This window comes from Danio aesculapii, chromosome 20 (assembly GCF_903798145.1).
Source record: "Danio aesculapii chromosome 20, fDanAes4.1, whole genome shotgun sequence".
In the NCBI taxonomy this organism is placed as follows: Eukaryota; Metazoa; Chordata; class Actinopteri; order Cypriniformes; family Danionidae; genus Danio; species Danio aesculapii.
This window is the reverse complement of record NC_079454.1, coordinates 3,750,635-3,774,923: the sequence shown is the minus strand read 5'-3', so window position 1 is coordinate 3,774,923 and position 24,289 is coordinate 3,750,635. Positions and strand designations below refer to the sequence as shown.

General features: G+C 34.6%; 1 protein-coding gene across 1 annotated transcript; it reads left to right on the top strand.

Annotated features, from left to right (window-relative positions):
- Window positions 1–935: 935 nt before the first annotated feature.
- On the top strand, window positions 936–21,171 carry spint1b (serine peptidase inhibitor, Kunitz type 1 b). The gene is made up of 10 exons (XM_056481594.1): window positions 936–1,562; window positions 2,931–3,088; window positions 4,158–4,299; window positions 8,114–8,284; window positions 13,300–13,338; window positions 13,431–13,556; window positions 13,652–13,699; window positions 16,673–16,843; window positions 16,932–16,994; window positions 20,289–21,171. The coding sequence occupies exons 1-10, from the start codon at window positions 1,166–1,168 to the stop codon at window positions 20,471–20,473; spliced, it is 1,500 nt and encodes a 499-aa protein (XP_056337569.1). The 5' UTR covers window positions 936–1,165; the 3' UTR covers window positions 20,474–21,171.
- The last annotated feature ends 3,118 nt before the right edge of the window (window positions 21,172–24,289 follow it).

Below are 24,289 nucleotides of genomic sequence, written 5' to 3'. Positions count from 1 at the left end.
CTTCTTTTGAAAAAAACTGAAAATGGGTCTCACAGACCCGAACACCATACAAGAGTTAAGGAAACGTCATTTTATTCAGTTACTTAATAGTGTTTCTGCATGGTAAGTATGGAAGAATTTGATATTAGTCATTTTCTATTTCTGTCAAATTTAAAATCTAGAATGTTTAACTTTTTTGCCCAAAAGGTGTATACAATATTTAAGTATAGAATATCAAATAGGAAAATTATTATCCTTAACCATGAAAAGCCATACAAATGCAAAGAAAAAGATGAAACAAATAAGCACAATTTACAAGTCATTGAATATAAGAAAAGAGCTGCAAACATAGTTTTTAGCGCTTTTGTTTTAGACAATTAGATCAATGGAAGGTGCTGTTCAAATTATTTCCAATCTTTTAGGGTGTTTATACTCAACAAAGCCCAATATACGTCCTTCCAATACAAAGTATCATTGTAAATTTTACTTCTAATAAACCCAAGATGTTTGGCCAAAATGTTTTTGTAAATGGACACTTCCAAAAAAGATGATTACAAAAGAACAATTGGAGGTAATATCACTTAAATATATATATTTTTCACATAATGACGGGCAGAATAAAATGTATGAATTATTTTGAAAGAAATCTTTTCTTTATTTGTTAGAAAATAACGATGAGTAAGTTACCTACATACCTCTTTAAAATAAATGTTATCCGTCGCATTATTCCAAGCAGTCACACCTGGTAAAATAATAATATTTGGCTGAAATAATGAACGGATTATGGTATCATTATTTTTACAGGGAGAAGCATAACATAATCTATCAAAGAAAAGAATCAACCAAAACGTAAATGACGTGTGAATATATGCTGGCCAAAAATGTGGTCTACATAGGGCATATTACATAGGATTGAGACGCAACCGAAGACTACTTACGTCATTTGCTTCATTTCCTAGAAACAACTCACCTGAGTGCTGGAGCAGGTAGAAATTGGATGGAAGTGTTCTCACGACATCTTTTGATAGAGAACCTGTACATTTGACAGAACAATGATAAGGGATTGACTCAAAACGTATCAGTTAGTTCGGTTGACACCACAGTTCAAGGGAATCGGCTTATATTGGAGGACTGTGCGCAAGTATATCTCACGTCAGGATTATTTTATTTTTCATATCAATCAAAAATGAGTTCGTGGGTTCGTTTACTTTCGGCGTTGTTGATTTTTATTTGCGGTGTTTATAGGGGAGAAACACAGAGCAGTGAACAAAACCAACAGTGCGTAAAAACTTTCCACCCCGGTCGCGAAAACTTTGTTCTCCACACGGAAGAGTCGATCGAGGCTGGGGCTGTGTTCCTGGCGAACCCGAGCGTCGCTCATGGGGAAGCGTGCATGGCTGCGTGCTGCAAAGACCCCAGATGCAATTTGGCTCTCGTTGAAAACCAGGCATCGGACAACAACTGCTTTCTTTTCAACTGCTTGTATAAGCACAAATTTGCCTGTAAATTTATTCCAAAGCAAGGATTCACAAACTACATACTGAATTCAGTCTATGAAAAGTACCTTAGCGGCCGCAAAAGTGGTAAGCTTTGTTTATAATCATTATTATTTTGTTCATTATGCTCATTATTTTTAATAACGCACTGCTTCACCTACACTGTGAAAAAAAGCTGGGTTTTACACAATTCCTTCATTGATTCATGTAGTGCCAACACAAATCATAAAGTTAACTTTAATATTTGCACAAATTTAAGTGGATTAAACATAAAACAATCAAGTTGTCACAAAAAAACTAACAAGTTGATGATTCAGCTTATTTTAATAAAGTAGTTTGAACAAGCAGTACAAATCATATTTTGAGTGTATGCTAATTTGATTCAGCTGGTTTAATATAGTCACTCATTCACTATGGCTTATCAGTATATAGGCCTATTTATTTTTTAAATGCATGTGTTTTCTATCCATCTCTTTGCATAATAAAAAAAATAGGCAAAAAAAAGAATTATTACGTACATATTCAGATATACGCACACATTAAATGCAAGTAAACTCTTCAAGCAACAAACAAACGAGAAAGACATTTTTCCATCATCATTCAGTGTAACTGATATTTTTGTGTAAAATCATGAAGGATTATGGCAAAGTATAAAAACTTAAAATGACTATAAAATGTTTTAACTTGCTCTTTCTTATATTGTGATTCATTTGAAGTCTGATGTTTTGTCCTGTGCTCCAGCATCAACATGATGTGGTTAATGCTACAAAAGTAAAAATATTAACAATAAGTTGATCCCACTTTTGTGTGTACAATTCTCACTATTAATAAACTTTTGACTATGACTTTTGCCTCAATAAACTACTAATTTGCTGAGTAGTTGGGGTAATGTTGGGTAGGGTTTAGAATAAGATCATTTAGAAGTACAAATAAACGGCCAATATTTTAATATTATTGAGCGGATAATGAGCCACTAGTTAATGGCGAGTAGTAGTTGGTACTTAAACTAAAGTCTTATCAATGATTTAATATACTAAACACTAGGACTTCTAAAAACAATATTCAGTAGATTTTATTTGGGCTGGGTATTGTCAGCATTCACACACCAAATCACAGTTGGCTTCATATTCAGCACATTCGTTCATTTTTTAGACATTGCTCACTATAATGTTTACCTCACTGCTTTGAATATTCAGTCTGAAATCGCATGCAAGTATGACTTCAAAACAAAATAAGCACTATTTAATTGACTGTGAACAATGTTGTACTTTGATAGTCATTGTCTGATAATATGGTTCCCTATTTAGAATTAAGTCTAAATGCAAAACCAACTTTACCCCAATACACAGTTGGGGGTCATCACTGGATTAATTGTTGATGTTCTTTACAGTATTGAAGGAACATATGGGCTTGAATTTAAATGCCAGTAATATGGCTGTTGCTATTTTTCTTAAGAGGGGAAGGACAGCCCTCCCATTGCCAATGCTGGCCGAGATGTGGTGGTACAGCCAAAGGAAGATGTACTGCTGAATGGCAATGAGAGTTCGGATGACAAGGAGATCATAAACTACGAGTGGAGCCTCATCCGTGGAAATAAATCCGTCCATATGGAGGTATAATATTATATTTGAACAGGTATTAATAATAATACAATTAATAATAATATGAGGTTTTATTGATGTTGATGTGAGGCTTGTGTACTTTTGTAGAACATCAAAATTATATTTACAGGTAAAGTCAGAATTATTAGCCCCTTTTAATTTTTTTCTTTTTTAAATATTTCCCAAATTGTGTTTACCAGAGAAAGGAAATTTTCATAGTATGTCTGATAATATTTTTTCTTCTGGAGAAAGTCTCTTTTTGTTTTATATCGGCTAGAATAAAAGCAGTTTAAATTAAAAAAAAAAAAACATTTTAAGGTCAAAATTATTAGCCCCTTTAAGCTATACATATTTTTCGATTGTCTACAGAGCAAACCATTAGTACTTGCCTAATCACCCTATCCTGCCTAGTTAACCTAACCTAGTTAAGCCTTTAAATGTCACTTTAAGCTGTATAGAAGTGTCTTGAAAAATATCTAGCCAAATATTATTTACTGTCATCATGGCAAAGAGAAAATAAATCAGTTATTAGAGATGAGTTATTAAAACTATTGTGTTTAGAAATGTGTTGAAGGAATCGTCTCTCCATTAAACAGATATTGAGGAAAAAATAAACAAGGGGGCTAATAATTCTGACTTCAACTGTATATATATATATATATATATATATATATATATATATATATATATATATATATTTATTGGAGTCCTGATCGGGAGGTAATGTCTGATATAATATATCAACTGTATATAAAAGTTCCTTGTGGAAATCAGTAGAACCGGAACATTTAGTTATCAACATTCTTCAAAATATTCTTTTGTGTTCCATAGAAAAATGAAAGTTTAGGGCTGAATAAATGATGTTGATAAATATCTCAATACATAAATGAATTCAGTGGTGTGAAAAGGTAACGAAAACTCAGTTAAACAATGTGTTCTATGCTGATTTGGCTTGAAGACCCAGATTTTTTTATTTATTTTTTTTGTCATTTATGATTTATTAGTGCAGAACATTTGTTTTTTAATTGCATAATAGAAATTATATCCACATCTCAGTTATTTTCCAACAACTTCTTCACAGAAAACCAACTTTCCGGATCAGATAAGGGTGTCCAACCTGGTTCCTGGGGTGTACGAGTTCAAACTAACTGTGACTGATTCAGCACATCATTCTGATTCAGCTCAAGTCATTGTCTTGGTTCTCACTTCTGAGCAATCTGAGCGTGAGTATTATTTTTTTTTGATGATGCTTTTTTCATACCACTCCCTTCTTGACTTGTACTCATTTTTAGGGAATTGAATAAATGAATGAATGTTCTTCTTCCTTTGAGCTTTGTAAATGTTTAGGAATACCAAAGTAAAAAATGGCTCGCCAAATTCAGCTTGGATATAAACGATGAGCTTTGTGTATTTAAAAATCTAGCACAAAGAGAAAATATGAAAACTGTTGACTGATCGTGTGATTTATCAGTAGATAAAATTATCTGGTATAAATCTTAAATCAAAGAAATTAGAAGCAGGCAGAAGAAATGTTTAGACTCGCACATGGCTGTAGATAAGTTTGTCTTTGTTTTTATTTGGTGAGAGACCTTCCCTTCCGCAGTTGGGCAGAACCGGTTGGACATGTTGCAGGCTTCGAGTCACAGTTGCACATAACACACCCCCATCAAGGACTTGTATTCAGGTCTTTCTCAACATTCTTTAATCTCAAACTTGGGTAAATATTGCTAATGACTGTTTAGAAAGGTGAAAAGAATGACAGAAGAGCTAGATGTGCAAAAATGTGAAGTAGAGGGGCAAAGTATTGTATAGTGAAAGGGATAGTTCACCCAAAAATGAAAATTGTCAACCTTTACTTGTTTCAGACCTGTTTGAGATCCCTTTTTTTCTGTAAGCACAAAGGAAGGTATTTTGAGGAAAGCTGAAATCCTGTAACCATTGACTTCAATTTGTTTTTCCTTCTTTGGAAGTCGATGGTTACAGGTTTTCAGCATTCTTCAGAATATCTTCTTTTGTGTTTAACAGAAGTAAGAATCTCAAACAAGTAAATAAAGTGTACATTTTCATTTTTGTGTGAACTAGTCCTTTAATTGCAATAAAATAAGTATGGTTTAGTAACTGCTGAATTATCAAAAAATTGCTTTTTACTCCCTTTCTAATCACCCTGTTTATATGATGCATTCATGTCTGGTTCATGACCATAAAACCTGAGTGATTCACAATATTTTACATGGGGTGAATATATATTTTTTAATCAAGCGTGGTATACATACAAATTATAAAGGGATATGCTTAAAGCTATAATGAATGATTGAATGAAGGAATTTTTCTGAATAAGTTTGGCGTTCTGCGTGATTACACAGCCTTTGCTAGGTAGTTGCTTCCAGGTTGCTTGGGTGTCCTGAGTGTTTGTTTGGTCACTTTCATAATGTAATGACACTTTGATTGCTCTGAAACCTTAACGATGAACGGCACATGCTGTAGTTGTGTAGACATAATCAACATGTACATCCTGCTTCCATTTTAAAGTCCACATTACTGCAACCTTTTAGAACAGGGTCATTTTCTCAACTGTACGTTAAGACCTAATGGCTCACAATAGTGGCAGGGAGCACAACTGCAATACAGTATGTACAGAATCAGTTAACTAACCACACTGTTAGGAGAAGTAGTTCGGGAAAAAGTACCAATTTAGGGTTCTTTAGCTTATAACAATAGCAGAACCTTGTTTGGTGGTAAATAGAATGTGGTTCATAAGGTTCCATGAAAAACCATGCTTTGAAAAGTATTATTTTTTATGATATTATTATTTATATTATATATAATATTTTATTCTATCATAAATAGCTGTATCAATATTAGTAATGATGATTTATCTTATTAATTTTAGAATTATTAGGATTAATTTTATCTCTTTTTTTGGCTGGTCTTCCTCCTTACTGGCTCTCTTAATGTTTGAATAATTTAATAAAAAAAGCTGTTATACATCCCAACAGTTAACAGTTTCATTAATAAATGAAAAGTGATATAAATTAATACAACAAGAAGTAAAACAAAAGAACAGAAACAGGATGTACGTACGACCAAGTTCTTCAGTGTCCACAATATGATTCCTTTTATGTAAATTTTTTTGAGTGTATATCAGTCAGATTGAGTTGTATTTTCTCTTTGTAGAAAATATATTTTGCAGCATCTGAAATACACACGTTTGTTGACCAAAATTAGCAAAAATGTTAAAAAAAAAGAACAAAAAAAGTTATGGTACATTTAATATTTTTGGGGACATTTTATTCATAAACCAAAGTAATATTTAAGGGGAAAGAAAACATCTCTTACTTACCCAGTGAAGAAGAGGGATTTTTAACTGAACAGAGCTAGTCACACAAAAACAGACAGACTGGTAGGAAACAAGTTACATTTTGAAAGTTAAAATATATAGACATTTTAAGAGAGAATGAATTCTCGTGTTGAGAGAGAGAGAAAGCGCTCCTGAAAACCAGTAATGAGGTGCAGATGCTTTCTCAGTTACAGATTTGGAAATCAAAAAGTTGGGAAATTAGGAACAACTAAACTCACATAAAGAACCATTTTGGCATTAAAAGGGTTCTTCAGGATAATATGAATCTAAACAGAACTATTATTATGAGCAAATGCCCTTTTTAAAGAACTATCTTTTTTAGAGAGCATGCCATTTTTATGTTCAGTTGATAGTTTGGAAGCACACAGAATTTAGTTTTGTTTTGTATTTGCATTTCAATCGAGGAATATGCAAAGAGTAGAATTATCTGACTGTGCAAGGGCTCCTTTAACAGGGTTAATATTGTGTGCCATAGTTATAAAAAACAGGGTAATTTTATATTTTGTTTGTTTGTATTATGTTTGATACTTTGATCTTAGGAACAACATAATAACTTGACTTCTAGTTGATCATTTGGTATCAGAAGTGGCTTATATGAAAGGCAAAGGCCTCTAGATTGCGCTTATTTTACCAAAATATAATTTGATCATGCCATGATTTTTAATGATTTAATTAAGACAGTAAGGTCCGACTTTGCTTAGACAAAAGTCTTGTCTAATAATGTCCAGTATAGAATATAAAGTCATGGTGCAGTGGAAAAATAATGAATATTGTGCATGACTCCCATGAGCTTGGAGGATCCACACATCTCTGCAATGACTCAAGTAACTTATTTATAAAGTCATCTGGAATGGCAAAGAAAAAGTTCTTGCAGGACTCCCAGAGTTTATCGAGATTCTTTGGATTCATCTTCATTGCCTTCTCCTTACATCAGACATGCTCAATAATGTTCATGTCTGGTGACTGGGCTGGCCATTTCTGGAGCATCTTGACCTTCTTTGCTTTCAGGGGCTTCGATGTGGAGGCTGAAGTATGAGAAGGAGCGCTATCCTGCTGGAGAATTTGCCCTCTCCTGTGGTTTGTAATGTAATGGGCAGCACAAATGTCTTGATACCTCAGGCTGTTGAGGTTGATCATCTACTCTGCAGATCTCTCACACGCCCCCATACTGAATGCAACCCCAAACCATGATTTCTCCTTCACCAAACTTGACTCATTTTTGTGAGAATCTTGGATCTATGTGGGTTCCAGTAGGTCTTCTGCAGTATTTGTGATGATTGGGATGCAGTTCAACAGATGATTCATCTGAAAAATCTACCTTCTGCCACTTTTCCAAATGATCAACTAGAAATGCCTGTAGTACAGATGGCATAGCTTGTTGAGGAAAGCAGTTACTTTCTGATTTTTAGTTTTTTTTAACTTAATAAAACAAGTGAAATTTGTTTTATGTGGCTTCAGCATATTTTAAAAGTCTGATCAACATTTGATGACAGCTACTCAAACCTTTCCGTCAGTTCTTGTCTGTTCTTGTATATCACTCTATATTGTTCCATTTCTGTTTTAAAGTCATCAGAAAGTGTTGAATTATGTCTATGAAGGATTTTTTTCTTATTTCAATCTAAGACCTGTGACTCATCAGAATTGATTTAACATATGAATTAATTGATTTGTCTCACCAGGTCACTGTTTAACCCCTAAAAAGACAGGACCATGCCGAGCTTCTTTCATTCGTTGGAATTACAACGCTGCATCCAGACAGTGTGAGCAGTTCATCTTTGGAGGATGTATGGAGAATAGCAACAACTACCTCTCTGAAACGGAATGTCAGAATGCCTGTGAAAACGCAACAGGTATTGAATTGAATTGAATTTTATTTGACAGATTTTAGACAAGCTGTACAAGTATCCCATACATTTTGAAATAAAAACTGTCGAGGATAAAAACACAATAAAGCCCTGGGCTTGTTTCCATTGTGGTCCTCGCTGTTAAATTAACAAAGTATGGCTTCAAAATACCGATGATGCATAAAACAGACAGTACCTCATACATTTTAAAACGGGAACAAAATAATTCACAAATACATTCCTTCATTCATGAATTTTTCTTTTCGGCTTAGTCCCTCTATCAATCAGGGATCGCCACAGCGGAACGAACCATCAACCTATCCATTATACGTCCCACGCAGCAAGTGGCCTTCCAGCTACAACCTATACACAATCCAGTAACATATAAAATAAAAACATCCTCGTCCACCATGCAAACTAATTATCCTCATCAAACAACCATCTGAAGGTAATTCAAGTATCATTATACTGTGCCAGTAGTGTTTAAAGAAGTACCTCTAAAGTCACATGCGGCAGTACATGCCAAGGTTTAAAACTGATAGATTTCGATTACGTGAGCTTTGCGGAGACTTGGCAGGCATAAAAACTTTATTGACAGTTATAGGTACCATAGATTGTTGGGGCGTCAGTGATGCTACCATTCGGCACAAATCCATCAATTTCTCCTTTCTGGCTGATATTTCTATGAAGGAATTCTGTAGAAGCACAGCCCAAGCATGTCCCCTCATTGGTTAGTAATGCAATACCTTATTGCACAACTATTATCAATGTTTTTGTCTAAAAAATGAGAAATAACCCGTGACTTGGCAGGCAGTGGGAGATGGTGATGTTTTCACCTCTAGGGGAACATTCTGCTGATGGTGTGACGTCTCGTGAAAAATATCAATTGTTTGGGCTGGGCCAATAGCCTTGAAGTTTGAACGGTGAGACCTAAATCAAGCTCTCTTTCCACAGCCAGACCAGCAGCCCTCCAACACCCCTCAACAATAGGGAGTTATACGAGTAATTTGAGGGTTCTTTACCGCAAATGCAGATCGTGATATCTGGTGTCAGCTCAGGCACAGGGCAGTGATGGACTAGGAATTTGTTATTGCTTTAGTTAGCATAATTACCGTTTAAATGTTGTATATAAATCTATAAAAGATATTTGTGATCCGAATCATGTGACATGCATTTTAAACCATCAGTGTGGGCACATGGACAGCAGGTATATAACATATTGGTTTGACAGGATAGTTGAAGTCCACTAAGCAGTATGGTGCATGTGTCAAAGCTGTCTGTCTTTGCTCATCTGCTGTTGTGTACGCTTTAAAAAAACTTTTTTAAAAAGTGTGAACACTTCCCCTGCTTTAAATGCTACTCAATGCAGAGCCACATGGGCAGAGCTGAGCTCCAGCAAAGGGGAGCTTGAGTCTTAGCTCCTCTTTGTTGCAGTTCTTCTACAAGTGATGTCACTACTGCCAACACTCCTGTTTTTCCTGGGAGTCTCCCATATTTCAGACCCATCTCCCGTTTTGTTCTGTCTCCCGGAAAAATCCCGGTATTTAACCCCTTGACCCCCCTCCCCCCAGTCCTCAGCTATTTGGGACACTCTTTAACACCCCCGGATTGCAAAGATTGGTGTAATGTTCGATCGCAGAGGCTGCCTGTAACCTACCTCCAGCCCTCGATCTTCAGCTCAAGCTCCCCCTCATTGGAGATGAGCTTCACCCAAATGACTCTGCAAGCGAGCACCTTCTCGCTTCAAATGCATTTCACAAAAACCTAACTCATATTACCTGTTGCTCTTATGTCAGTGGTGATGAAATTATTTGAGAAACTTGTGTCTCTGTGCCCTGTGACTTGTGTCTCTGTGCCCAAGACAATGTGCTAGTGGATCACCAGCCTTCTGAGAAATGAGCTGCAGGAAGGGAAATTCTCCATCACTAGCTATGTTTCCATACACCTGTGTTTAAGCACGCTTTGGAATATTGCATGTAAAAATGCTTAATGAAATCGACAACATGCCCAATTGAAATACTGAAAATGCACGTAAACAAAGAAATGCATAAAGTCATGTGAATTTAGTTTTAACAGATCACTTAATTACAAAAATGGCCATGCATCTATACATATCTGCACAGACTCAAATAAAGCCATCTGAAATGGCAAAGAACGAGTACTTGCAGGACTCCCAGAGTTCATCAAGATTATTTGGACTCATCTTTAACGCCTCCTCCATCTTGCATCAGACATGCTCAATAAAGTTCATGTCTGGTGACTGGGCTGGCCATTCCTGGAGCAGCTTGACCTTTTCTGCTTTCAGGAGCTTTGATGTGGAGGCTGAAGTATGAGGAGCAGCGCTTTCCTGCTGAAAAATTTGCCCTCTTCTGTGGTTTGTTATATAATGGGCAGCACAAATATCTTGATACCTCAGGCTGTTGATGTTGCCATCCACTCTGCAGATCTCTCGCACACCCCCATACGGAATGTAACCCCAAACCATGATTTTTTTTCCTTCACCAAACTTGACTCGACTTCTGCAGTATTTGTGATTTATTGAGATGGAGTTTAACTTATGATTCATCAGAAAAATCTACCTTCTGCCACTTTTCCAAATGATTAACTAGAAGTCAAGTTATTATTTGTTGCTCTTACAACTGAGGTCGATGATAAAACATTTTTTGTCAGGTAGTGTACTGCATCTCAATATTTGTATATGGCTTTCTGGCGTGTGTTCACTTTGTTGAAATTCTTTATAACCTATTATAAATGAGACCTTTAAAGAAATGAATGCATGAAAAAAAGCCCAGCAATGGTTGTATTTTCTTTGCTTCTTGAAGATGTTCAACCACTAAACAGTACCCCCCTACCCAAACTTAACTCCATGACTTATACAGTACTTTCAGAATGAGAAAAAGGGGCCAAGACTGCCCTCGGGTCAGCATTAGAGAGCATTTGGCACCAGAACAGCCTTTTCCTCAGGATTGTACGTCTATTAAAAAACTCTCCAACAGTAAATCTATATTAGAATATCTGTACATAATTCTGTCCATTTACTGGTGTACAGTGGTGGGCAAAATAATTAGCACACTTGATGAGATCCAAGAGCTTTGAAGAGATGATGCCAACCATTGAAGACTTCGAGGGCAACGCATACACTTTAATACACAAATACACTTTAATAAACATATACTCATGGACATACCCCATATGCTATATAACTGCAGGTTAACTATGTTTATAGAATAACTTTAACCAGTTAACTAAGTTTCTTACTTATAACAGTTAAAGTTATTAGTAACTAATAAAGTTATGGTAACTAATAACCTTAACTTTTCTGATTTTGATTACAGTGCAATAATGCGCCTTTTTATTCTTTGAAAGCTGCTTTGAAACAATAATTATTGTGAGAAGTGCTATGCAAATAAACCTGAATTCAAATGAATTAGCATATTTAAAAGGTTTTCAATTGTTTTAGTTGAATTGGCCAAACAATACCCATCCGATGAAAGAATTAGCTACTAATTTATGCAATATAAACCATAGAATAGGGCAGGGGTGGGCAAACTCGGTCCTGGAGGGCCGGTGTCCTGCACAGTTTAGCTCCAACTCTGATCAAATACACCTGCTTATAGATAATCAGTGATCTTGGAGACACTGATTAGCATGTTCAGGTGTGTTTGATTAGAGTTGAAGCTAAACTATGCAGGACACCGGCCCTCCAGGACCGAGTTTGCCCACCCCTGGAATAGGGCCATCAAATGGAGATTTGGGTCACGAAAACAAGCTAGGCCTATTTCACTATCAGTGTCACAATCACATTCCTTGACAGAATTCAAAGGAAATCCTCTGGCTTCAGTTGCAGAAGGTACGGCATAACTAAGTGTTGAAGTTCTCAGGAAATACATTGATGCTGTTCCAGAGATATTTGCAAAAGGTGGCCATACCAAACATTAAAGTAAAATGTGAATACAAACAGTACAACTCTCATCATATGATAGTTGAGCCATCTGCACATTTCATCAACATTATGAAATGGAACCATGTTATGACGACAAAAAGTGAGTTTTATCAGATGTGTAAGGCACGCTCATAATTTTGCCTTTTAAAATAAATGGTATTAATTATTATGTTGCATTTTATTTTGTTATTATTGGTTGTTTTAATGTATGTTCTCCCCATGTTCACCCGAGTTTTCTCCTGGTGCTCCCGTTTCCGCCACAGTCCAAACACATGCACTATACTGTAGGTCAGTTGGGTAAAAGTAAAGTGTGTGTGTGTGTGTGTGTGAATGCGACAATGTGTGTGTTTCTCAGCACTGGGTAGCGGCTGGATGAGCATCAACCGCATAATACACATGATAGAGTAATTGGCATGTTCATTCTGCAGTGGCGACCTCTGTTAAATCAGGGACTAAGCCCAGAGAGTGAGTGAGTGAGTGGGTTATCTTAATGTGGATTTGCACTGTCTGTACTGCTTGTGTGTGTTTATGTGTGTAAACATGCTTTGCATTAAAGCTTTTTAAAAATATGTATGTATGTATGTATGTATGTATGTATGTATGTATGTATGTATGTATGTATGTATGTATGTATGTATGTATGTATGTATGTGTATATATATATATATATATATATGTATGTATGTATGTATGTATGTATATATATATATATATATATGTATGTATGTATGTATATATATATATATATGTATGTATGTATGTGTATATATATATATATATATATATATATATATATATATATATATATATATATATATATATATATATATATATATATATATATATATATATATATATATATATATATATATATAAATAAAAACAGAGGCACTTTTAAATGGTCAGATAAGAAGCAATCAGTTGTATTGTTGAAAACTACTGATTCATGTTAATCTGATCATTGATACAGGTCCATGTGTGTTTCTTTGAGTTCTTCAAGTCCTTGATAAATGCACTATTATTATATTTTAATATATAGTAATATTTTTTTCTTCTTCTAAATGTTGTCTGTCTTTAGCAAGAGCTGGTGGAGTAACGAGAAAGGTGCCTGTGGAAGGTAAATTTGCTTCTGAAATCCTCTCTGACAAATTCTGCTAACCGTTGGTGATATTTGGTACTCAACAGTGTTTTTGTCTTCGTGTGATGCAGATTGTTCGTCATCGTGTGGGGAAGACTCATTCAAATGCTCAAACGGATGCTGTGTGAAGAAAGAGTTTGAGTGTGATGGACATCAGGAATGCAGCGATGGTTCTGATGAAAAGAACTGTCAGCAATGTAAAGCTTTACACACCATAATCACACACACACACACACACACACACCAATGGATATACTCAAAAGTACTCAATTTGCTTTTCTAATTTTCTTAGTGAATGAAAGCCTGACTCGACTTCTTAAGATTGAGGTGAATAGAAAAGGTGAGTTTCACACAATGTTGAGAAATAACAGAGCGGCAGCCTTATTTACTACATTACACAATGATTCACTCCAAAATACTTAATCATTTATTCATGTTCTGTCCCATGTCATATTTAAACATTTATTATTCAACCTTCACAGTACAGAATTAAACTTTTTTTTTTTCTCTTGACTGTTATTGTATTCAAGTCAATATAAAGCAGCCCATACAACAGTATGCTATATGTTTTTGAAGACTTTTTATGCTTTGCATGTTGAGCTAAGGGAGACGAAGCAATAAAGTAGCTTGAGGTTAAATGGTAACACAGATTTTAAGATAGTTGATCAAGATTAACCATGACATGCTTCCGGACATTTCACCACACCATCTTCAGATGTCTTCCTGTCATGTACTAAGAAAATGCAGCAAAATTTGGATGAGAATTACAGTAGAAATACTATTGCAGGGTGTCCGCGGGGTCTCTAAAGTTTCAATATCTAAATTTTAGGCTTTAAAAAGTCTTAGATTCACTGAAATATGGTGTTGTACATCCTAAATAGTTTTAAACAAGTCTTCATCTTTGTCCATGTAAAGCTGCCCAATCGAAACAACCAACAATCCATCCAAAAGAACATTTAACAAAAGTCAAATTTATTAACTCCATTCACCAATATGATTCAGTTATCTTCCTTAAATCCTTACAATAACATTTGCTTAAGAGATCTCTATGTATTTATGCAGAAATGTATGTTTTGCATAAATTCCGTTTATTATAGTTTTAAAACTTGTATTTTTATAAATCAGAATCAGAAAGAGCTTTATTGCCAGGTATGTTCACACATACGAGGAATTTGTTTTCATGACAGAGCTTCTACAGTGCAACAGGATAACAGAGACAGGACAAAAACAGATAATAAATATATATTTTTAAAAATAGAAGTAAGTAGTGAGTGCAAATATACAGATTGACAAGTGTATGTAGGTGTTTATTACTATATACAACGTTATATGTGCAGCTGTTATGTGCAAATTGGCATGTAAGTGTGTGGTTAAATAAGAGTATATGTGTATAAAATTGAAAAGTTATGCTAAAAAAATGTGTATATAACTAGAGTTTGCTTGTTTTGATACATTATTAAAAATATGTGGCTAAGAAATGTCTGAATTAAAATTTTAATGGGCCTAAAATGTTTCACTGACTCTTACAAAAAACCTCACCGTTTTACCCTGCAAAAGTCAGAAATTTTGTTTCTAATTGTCTTAAAATGTCTTAAAGTCTTAAATTTGACTTGGTAAAACCTGCAGAAACCCTGTATTGGCAGGTTTAAAGTTTTAGATTTTAAATTTATGAAAGAATCTGTGAAAGAATGTTAGTCAAATGTTAAATCATCTCAAGTACTAGATTAGTATAGTAATACATTTTTTCATAATTTTAAGTAATTCAAAAATATATATATATATCGATCTACTTCTGTATTATGAATAATATTAAAAATCTAATTTATTGATCCGGTTTGGTAATCTTGCAAATAACGTCTTCAATCGAGAGTCTTCATGTACTGTAATAGAAGTAAATGTGTTGAACAAAGAAAGAGGAAAGTACTGAGAAAAGTACTAAAGCTTTTAGATCAAACTAAATCTGAAGTAATTGGGAAATATTTTTAGCAAGTGTTACAAGTAGTCTCGCTAATGGGGTAAACGCTACCATTTGTATTCCTGGAGCTTTTGGCATTAGTGCACAGGGACTATAGGTCCAACAAATGCATTTGTACAAGAGGTTTGTGTTGAAAAATTATGGTTTGTCTATCCCCATTACTTTGTTCATTAGTTGACCAAAACCAAAAAACGTACTTTGTGCACAGCTCTCCCCTAAATTTAAAAAGACAAAAAGCAGACTCTTTGAGCAATTTCAAGAATGTAGAAATGAGTTGGCTTTCATTCATTTTATAACTGGTCATTTCAAAGCATTTTAATTGTGTGGACATGTCTATTTTAAGAGCTGTGGCAGGGTGGGCTTTATTGGTTGGCTACCGTATATGCCTGTAATGTTCGTTATTTTTATCATTACATTGCAAAATATGTTTTTCTTACTTAGTTTGTCTTGTTTTTAGTTCAAATATTGAAACATTTCATGTGAATTTCTGTAAATCAAGCAAAATTATTATTATTTTTTCCAAACTGAAAGCAAGATTATTTTACTTACCTCATTGGCAGGTTACTTTGCTTGATATATATATATTTATATATATTTATATATATATTTATATATATATATATATATATATATATATATATATATATTATATATATATATATTATATATATATATATTATATATAATTTCTACAAAATGCTTGTCTTGATTTAAATGTCATATCAAAGTTGACAACGTCAACTGAAACATAAAGAGAGGGCGGGAAATAGAGTAGCTCATACCTCTAAAAAAACAACCAATAACATTTTGTTTTCTCACAGCTCTGCCCAATCAGAGTGGTAGAGCTTAATCGCATCAAATGAAAAGCAAACGAGAAGCATCTTGAAGGGGGCGGGACGTGTCAGATCCTAGAGAGCACTTGATTGGTCAGAGATTTGATGAGAAACTGAGGTATGAGATGAAGTGAAATAAATGTTGATACATTTAGGCAGAAGCGACAAACTGCAAGCTTTGGGTGTTTATATCTTCAGAACGTGAATTTTGTTACTGTTTTGTAGCACACTAGCTTAAAGATATCCGTAACTAACACACGTACGCTAACATCAAAAAATGACGTTATTTAAATTTCATGGGACTTTTTAGATATTTGGTGTAGAAACAGGACTAAAACTTCATGTGAGAAACATAATTTTGCTGTGTATGCTCCTACTATTGCTTCTAGACAGATTTTTTAAAATAATTGTAGTTATGCCACCCACAGTTTGTGCAAACATACTGTGTAAATGTGTATTTAGCAGTTTTAATCCTTGTTAAATCTCTTCTTCCTAAATGATATAGCCCATTGCACTGACCCACCTGCTACAGGCCCATGTCGAGCTCATTTTCATCACTGGTACTATGACCCTCTAAGCAAAAAGTGTCACCCCTTCACCTATGGGGGCTGTGATGGAAATAGGAACAACTTTGAGACAACAGACAAATGCATGAAGAACTGCTCGGGTGTCACAGGTATGATCGCTATACCGAACCAGACGTGTTATTAGTATGATGGTTGAAGTTTACATATGATGTGTGTTTCTGATCTCTGCCCATGTAGACAAGGATGTGTTTGCTAGAGGACTGCTCGTGGGGGGTGAAGAACTAGGAGAAAGCCAGTCAGGTAAGGAACAGAAATAATGTCATTTTTATATACTTAAAATATCCAAAGGCACTTTAATATGTTCTTGTTGGATCCAGTGATCAAAGTTGACATCGTCCGTAACGGGGTCTATGGAGTTTTTCAGCCCCCTTTAGCACCTTTATTCAGACTTAAGCATTCATTTAGTTGTTTACATATTAAAACCAGGCGATGCATTTATAATGGCATGACAGTCCTCTGGAAGTGCTTAAGCAAGCTTACTGTTAAAATTAAGTCCCAGTGCATATAACTTGTTTGTTCGTTCGTTCGACTTTGACATCTTAATTACACTGGATATGCATATGCATTTAAGTGTTTATAGCTAAAAAACAATCACAACACAGTGATTGAAATTATAATACTGAAAAAAAAATTATACAGATGAACAGGATGATAATAATAATAATAATAATAAAAAGGTCTGTTAAATATAAAACTATAAATTAAGTAAAAAGTAAAAATTGCTGAGTCTTAAATTATCTTACTTTAAATGAATGCAGCTCATTTACAAACAGCGCTCCACTAGTCTCTCACACTGCTCTGTTGTGATCTTAGTTTGCTTAGGAGATTTTCAGTTCAGTTTAAATCGGGACTTTGGGCAGGCCATTTAATTTTTTTCAGTGTTTTCAACTTCATGGATCTGAAAATGCTTTATTTGGCCATTAAAATAAGATGCTATCAGAGGATTTCATCACTTTTGAACACCTCAGCATCTTGCCAAGTTAGTGAAATCTGGAAAATTAGGCTGCCAGATATAAAGTGTTGGCCTGATTAAGTGGTTAAAAAGGAATTTACCACTAGGTGCCAGATTAACACCAGTAACTGGGAGGCATCTTAAAGTTCTTAATTTTGATCTGTCTGCTTTTTTTCATACATCTCTTTTAATTTGTGCTTCAGATTATATATTATAACTTTTTTTTCTGCTTAATCTTGTCAGGGTAACTTAAACAGGATTAAGCCGTGGCCATAAAATGTAGGAAATTGTATGTTGCTCTTTTTTTAAAATCCACTTTCCTTTATGTCTGACATTGAAGAAAAACGTAAACATATTTTAAAATCATTTTTTCCTATAGTAAACATTTAAAAAGGGAAAAAAATCCCTGAGAAGTGAATAAAACACTTTCCCCCCATTAATACATATTTATATAAATAAATACTCCACCCAAAATGTAAATTTAGGGTGCTTTCACACTGGTAAATCGATTGTTTTGTTCCATTCTCCAATTGTTACAATGTTAATTTTTTTTGTCCTTGGTGCGGTTCACATTCACACTGCAAAGTTTGTAAATGGACCAAAATAGTTTAAACAAGTCATGTGCGAGTAAACTCTCCTCACATTGGTCAGTTTTATTTTAGCTGTCATGCGTCCTTATTTTAATTTATGACGATGAGCAATAAGAAATTATACGTGAAAAGCTGCACTTTAATTTTGAATGGTGACACCCACAGACATCGTCACCAAATATAAATCAGAGGTAAGACTTTGTCATACTTAGCCGTTGGCTAGAATTCTGCATTATAGGCTTTACATTATGGAGAGAAATAACAGATAAACCAAGACTGCAGTTCAGTCAATTGGATAAACAGCTCTCAGTAATAGTCAATTTTGTGTTTAACATGAAACGCACATTTACCGGTTGCAATGACATCCCACCCTACTCATAATTCTCTCTTCATATAGCCATATATAGTTGAAGTAAGAATTATAAGCCCCCTCCCCTTTAATTTTTTTTTCTTTTTTACATATTTCCCAGGGGCGACGCAGTAGGTAGTGCTGTCGCCTCACAGCAAGAAGGTCGTTGGTTCGAGCCTCGGCTGGGTCAATTGGTGTTTCTGTGTGGAGTTTGCATGTTCTCCCTGCGTTCGTGTCAGTTTTCTCTGGTTTCCCCCACAGTCCAAAGACATGTGGTACAGGTGAATTGGGAAGGCTAAATTGTCCGTAGTGTATGAGTGTGAGTGAGTGTGTATGGGTGTTTGCCAGAGATGGGTTGTGGCTGCGTAAAACGTGCTGGATGAGTTGGTGGTTCGTTCCGCTGTGGCGACCCCGGATTAATAAAGGGATTAAGCCGAAAAGAAAATGAATGAATGAATGAAATATTTCCCAAAAGATGAGTAAAAGTAATGAGTAATATTTTAAAAACCATTTTAAGGTCAAAATTATTAGCCCCTTTAAGAATTTTTTTTTCAATAGTCTACAGAACAAACCATCGTTATACAATAACTTGCCTAATTACCTAATTACCTAATTAGCTGTATAGAAGTGTCTTGAAAAATATCTAGTCAAATATTATTTACTGTCATCATGACAAAGATAAAATAAATCAGTTATTAGAAATGAGTTATTAAAACTATTATGATTAGAAATGTGTTGAAGAAATCGTCTCTCCAATAAACAGAAATTGAGGAAAAAAATAAACAGGGGGGTTAATAATTCTGACTTCAACTGTATATGCCTATTACTGTACATATTCATAATACACTGTGATATAACTGGTTGGTTAATTCTTTGGATGCTTCAAACTACATCGTATTGCTTCAAACTACAATCGATCCGCTCCAGAGTTCGTTTCAATCGAGCCGAGACCACCTCATTCAGGCGATCTGGGACCGATTGTTTTGGTGCGCGATTGCTAGATTCACATATGCCAAACAAATTTTTTTTTTAACCCAATTCTGTGCGTAACATGGACTAATCCAATAGCTGGTTATTTTCAATTAAATCAATTCAGTCAATTCAATTAATAGGAGCAAATTTAGTCCATATTTTACCCAATTTGGGTTTGGATAACCCCGCATTTCTTAGTGTGCTTATTCTCAGGCCATCCAAGATACAGATGAGTTTTTTTCTTTAGCTACATTTCGAATAATTGGTTTGAGATGAAACTGGTCTGATTCATACAATGTTGCGAAATGTAATACTGTACCTGTGGCTCTTGGCAGTAGAAGTATAATATTGTAGTCAATAATGTTCAGTTACCTGCACAGACCAATAAGTGTTTTAAATATATAAATCAGAACAACATTGAATTTACTCTCCAGCCCATATAGACGCTACATTAGAAACATCTCACGTGAGCAGTAATTTATTTATTTATTTATTTCGGATTTTGATGCAAAGCTGACATAATACAAAGTATAACTTTTATAAATGTACAAACGTTTAAAAAAATCAACATATTGAACAAAATCATACATAGCCATTAAACTCATCATCGCTGTCTTGTGAAAAGGGTCCATTGTACTTATAGTGTGTGTATCTCTTTTTATCCCACACAGCGTCTGTTGCCCTGGGTGTGGTTTTAGCTGTGGCCATCTTGGCGGTTCTGGCTGTTTTGGGCTACTTTTTCCTCAAAAACAGGAGAAAAAATCAGCATCAGCGTGTGGCCACCAGCAATCCTCCAGTGGTAAGCAGTGAAGATGACCAACAGATGGTCTACAGCAGCACCACTGCCAAAGCATGACTCTATAATCTTTGAAACATGTTGTGCCATATGGTGTTTGACCAGTGTCGAACGGGTCATATTAATAATTTCCATACAAGTTGATAACCTTAACGTTAAACTATATAACATATTTGGCCACTGAACCACATAGTTTATCTCAGGTCAAAGTGTTTTATTTGGATATTTATGATTAGTGTTGTTGTTCTAACATTGATCATGATCGAATGACATGAGAAATTTAATAGTTGATAAGTCTTTAGAGATATTCTTCTGACACATGAGCATTTTACCTACTGGAATTTGCTAAACAAAAAAACATTTAATACTTTTTGTTTATTTGTTTCTAGAAAGTCTTCAAGTAACAAGTTCTTTAAAAATTCTGGGGAATTTCTTATAAAATAATAGTTTTAAATGACAAATATTTTATGGAGTTACGATTTATTGTTTATATGTGGAATAAGTGTTTTTGTTCTGTAAAGCCATGAGTTCTTGTTTACGTTTACAATGTGTACTCCGCCAAAACAATTGTGTCATATTTATTGTGGGTGGATGTTTTGTTTTTTTAAGAATTTTTAAAGTGTTTCACATTACTTTTTTAAACCTTCATTTATGATTTTAAACCATGTAAGTGCCTTTTGGTTTATGGGGACGGTTGTTTATCCGGAGCTGTTTTTTCTGAGCTATTATTTTTTCCAAATAAAAGAAGTTTAAATGTTGCATATGTGTTCGTATTTATGTTAACATCTTTTGTGACCATTTCATTTTGAATATAGTTTAAAATAAATGCAGCTCATTCGCAAATCACAGAACACCCCTAGTCTCTCACACTGCTCTATTGTTAGCTTAGTTTGCTTTGGAGATTTTCAGTTCAGTTTAAATCGGGACTTTGGGCAGGCCGTTTCATTTTTTCAGTGTTTTCAACTTCAATTAACCAAAAAATGGTCATCCTTCATTTATTAGGCAGTCACACATTTTAAAAAGTAAAGCAAACACTGTTAGCAGATCTTAATATGTGAAGCTGGTGATTCTGAACAAATCTTTCAGTGTTGTCTTGTTATACGCTAAGAGAAAATAGATAAACATTAGGGCACAAAACTGGCAGCTGTGGTGAAAATATAATAGAAATCCATAAAGATATGGCAGTCTTATGGCAAACTGACAGATTTTATTAATATAAAGTACACACCTCAGTCCAAAATATTTATACTTTTCCACATTCCCACATCATATGAAAAAAAGATCCAAGTTTCTGGTTAGGACATTTATCCAAGAGAGAACTAAAGGAGGCATTGATGAGATGTCTTTTGAGTGGGGTCCAGTAGGTTCTATGACACATTACAATGAATGACTTGGTGATTGGGAATTTTAGATAAAGTATAAATGCTCTGCCATACTCTTTCCCAGTCTGTAACACCCTCTTCTACTTGACAGCCAGTTTTCCAACTGCACTGTATAGCTAAATGGTTTGCTGTATAGCCTCTAAAACCTTTCTGTACATCCTTGAGGTAAAATGACTAGTAGAGGACAGCTCAAGCCAAGCGATGAGTGGGTAGATTGGTACCCCACAGGCCTTCATGGCTGATCTTAAGCGCAAATATAAAAAGAGAGAAGAACTGTAACTCCCATCTCAAATCAATTTGGGGAAAAGAGCTTGGGGTGGATATTTTGGAGGAAGAATGGGAGATGGTTTGGTCTCTAGCTAATAAGCTTTCAGTTTGCAACAGGGTAAGAGCCATTCAACTCAGGACCCTTCATAGAATTCATATCACACCTCAATTAAGACATAAATTCAATGGAACCCACTCACCTCTGTGCCTTAAATCCAAATCAAATATAGGGGATTATATTCATTGCATATGGGACTGTCAGGTGATTCAGGCCTATAGAAGCAGAATCGTAGCCCAAATAACTAACATTTTTGGTCTGGACATAGATATAAACTCTCTGTCCCTTCTCCTGGGTTTTCCTTGCAAACTAATTACAAACACATATGAACAACGACTCTTCTGCCTGTAACTTTTGCTGCCAGGAAGAACATTTTGATGTCATGGATCAATGATAAACCCCCTTCCATAAAAGAATGGCATTCAATAACTCAAGAGGTTATTCCCCTGGAATACTTAACATGTCTTAGCCACTCCACAACTGATACGTGTATTCGCACTTGGACACCATATCTGGACAATACAAACCTTGCTGTATGTGACATTTTGAAACTTGGAATGACAAAATGTCCGTATGGTCATTCATTCATCTGTCATATCGTAATATTCGTAACACAATAGCTTATGGCTCAGGCCATATGTATATTTTAGTATATGCAGTTACGTTCTGTGTCAGGCATTTTATGTTGTGTTTGTATTTTTGTTTTGTGTATGTCTAAAAGGAAAAACAAACAAATAAAAACATGTTCAAAAAAAAAAAAAGAGAGAAGAAGGTTCCGTTTCACATTGCTCACCGCGTTTTTGAAAACGTAACATCACCAGAGGTATCTTTTAGCGTATAAATTGCTCTGTCGATTTTTGATGTTGAAAACTCAGTACAATTTAGCAAAGTGACTTTTATTGAGGTTTTAGTGTTAGTTTGAAATAATACAAGGTATAAGAAATAATATATAGAGAAATAAGTCTGTAAAATAACAGAAAATGTACTGGCAGATTATTCCAATGTTTACAACAATCTCCAACCCAGACAATATATCACTTTAATCTATTAAAAATGGTCATAAAACAACTTTTCAAAGTTAAAAATTGTTGGAAGAAAGATCAAGATCACATAATGCAATCGGAATGCATCAATAAACAGGAAAAAAAATAAAAACATGAATCACAAAATATGGAAAACTACTAATTTATGGATATTGTGTATTGTTGTTTAATTTCTAATCTAATTGCTGGTGAATTAAGTGATCAACACAGCCGATTTTTTTAGACCCAAGTCAAACATACACACAATGTTTCCTCAGACTGTTGTCAACTTCAAGCAATTCACGACTTGTTCTATCTTGCCTGAAATGCATTAGCAAAACACCCCAGCCATTGTAATATTCCTTTGCCTTTGCTGCATGAGTCATTGAGCTCTCTGTCAGTGAACATGTATTGCACAATAAAAACAAATGAAAATTCATGGAAAAATGTTGACCCTCAACTTAAATTATTAGATGACATGATATAAATTTAAAGCCTGATTTAAAAAGTGTTTTTTAAATAGCTGACATTCTTTTTCATTATGCTGCACTTCAGATTTCCATTTCATTAATATTTAATCGCTAATCTTTTAAATTCCATTGAGCTAACATTTCTGAAATAACGATTACATTAGCACTCTGACCGAAAACTGTTTTAGGTTTGATGTTTCAACATGTTCCCATTAACATTGTGGGTTATTTGTGTTGTTTGTCATTAGTCATGTACAGTGTTGGGGTAATGCATTACAAGTAACGCAAGCTATGTAATAATAATACATTTTCAAAGTAACGAATAAAGTAATGCAGTACTTAAAAAAAAAAAAGAAATATCAGTGCCAATAGCCTAGTGGTTAAGTGCTTTGACATATAGCACCATGGTGCTCACAGCGACCTGCGTTTGATTCCTGGCTTGAGGTCTGTTGCTGACCCTTCTCCTCTCTCTGCTCCCAATACTTTCCTGTCTGTAACCTCCACTATCCTATCCAAATTAAAGGTGAAAAATCCCTCAATATATATATATATATTTAAGCAATAATATTCGAGTTACTTTTTAGTTTATTTAATAAGCTTAAAAAATAAACAGCTGAATTAAAATTAAATTAATCACAATGAATCATGCAGTCAATGAGAGAATGTGGTCATTATTT

Bases quoted from the DNA above. Each gene is read 5' to 3' on its own strand.
- spint1b (XM_056481594.1), top strand. From the start codon at position 1,166: ATGAGTTCGTGGGTTCGTTTACTTTCGGCGTTGTTGATTTTTATTTGC. The intron at 13,557-13,651 runs GTAAAGCTTTAC...TAATTTTCTTAG, and splicing joins TGAAAAGAACTGTCAGCAAT to TGAATGAAAGCCTGACTCGA. The intron at 16,995-20,288 runs GTAAGGAACAGA...TATCCCACACAG, and splicing joins ACTAGGAGAAAGCCAGTCAG to CGTCTGTTGCCCTGGGTGTG.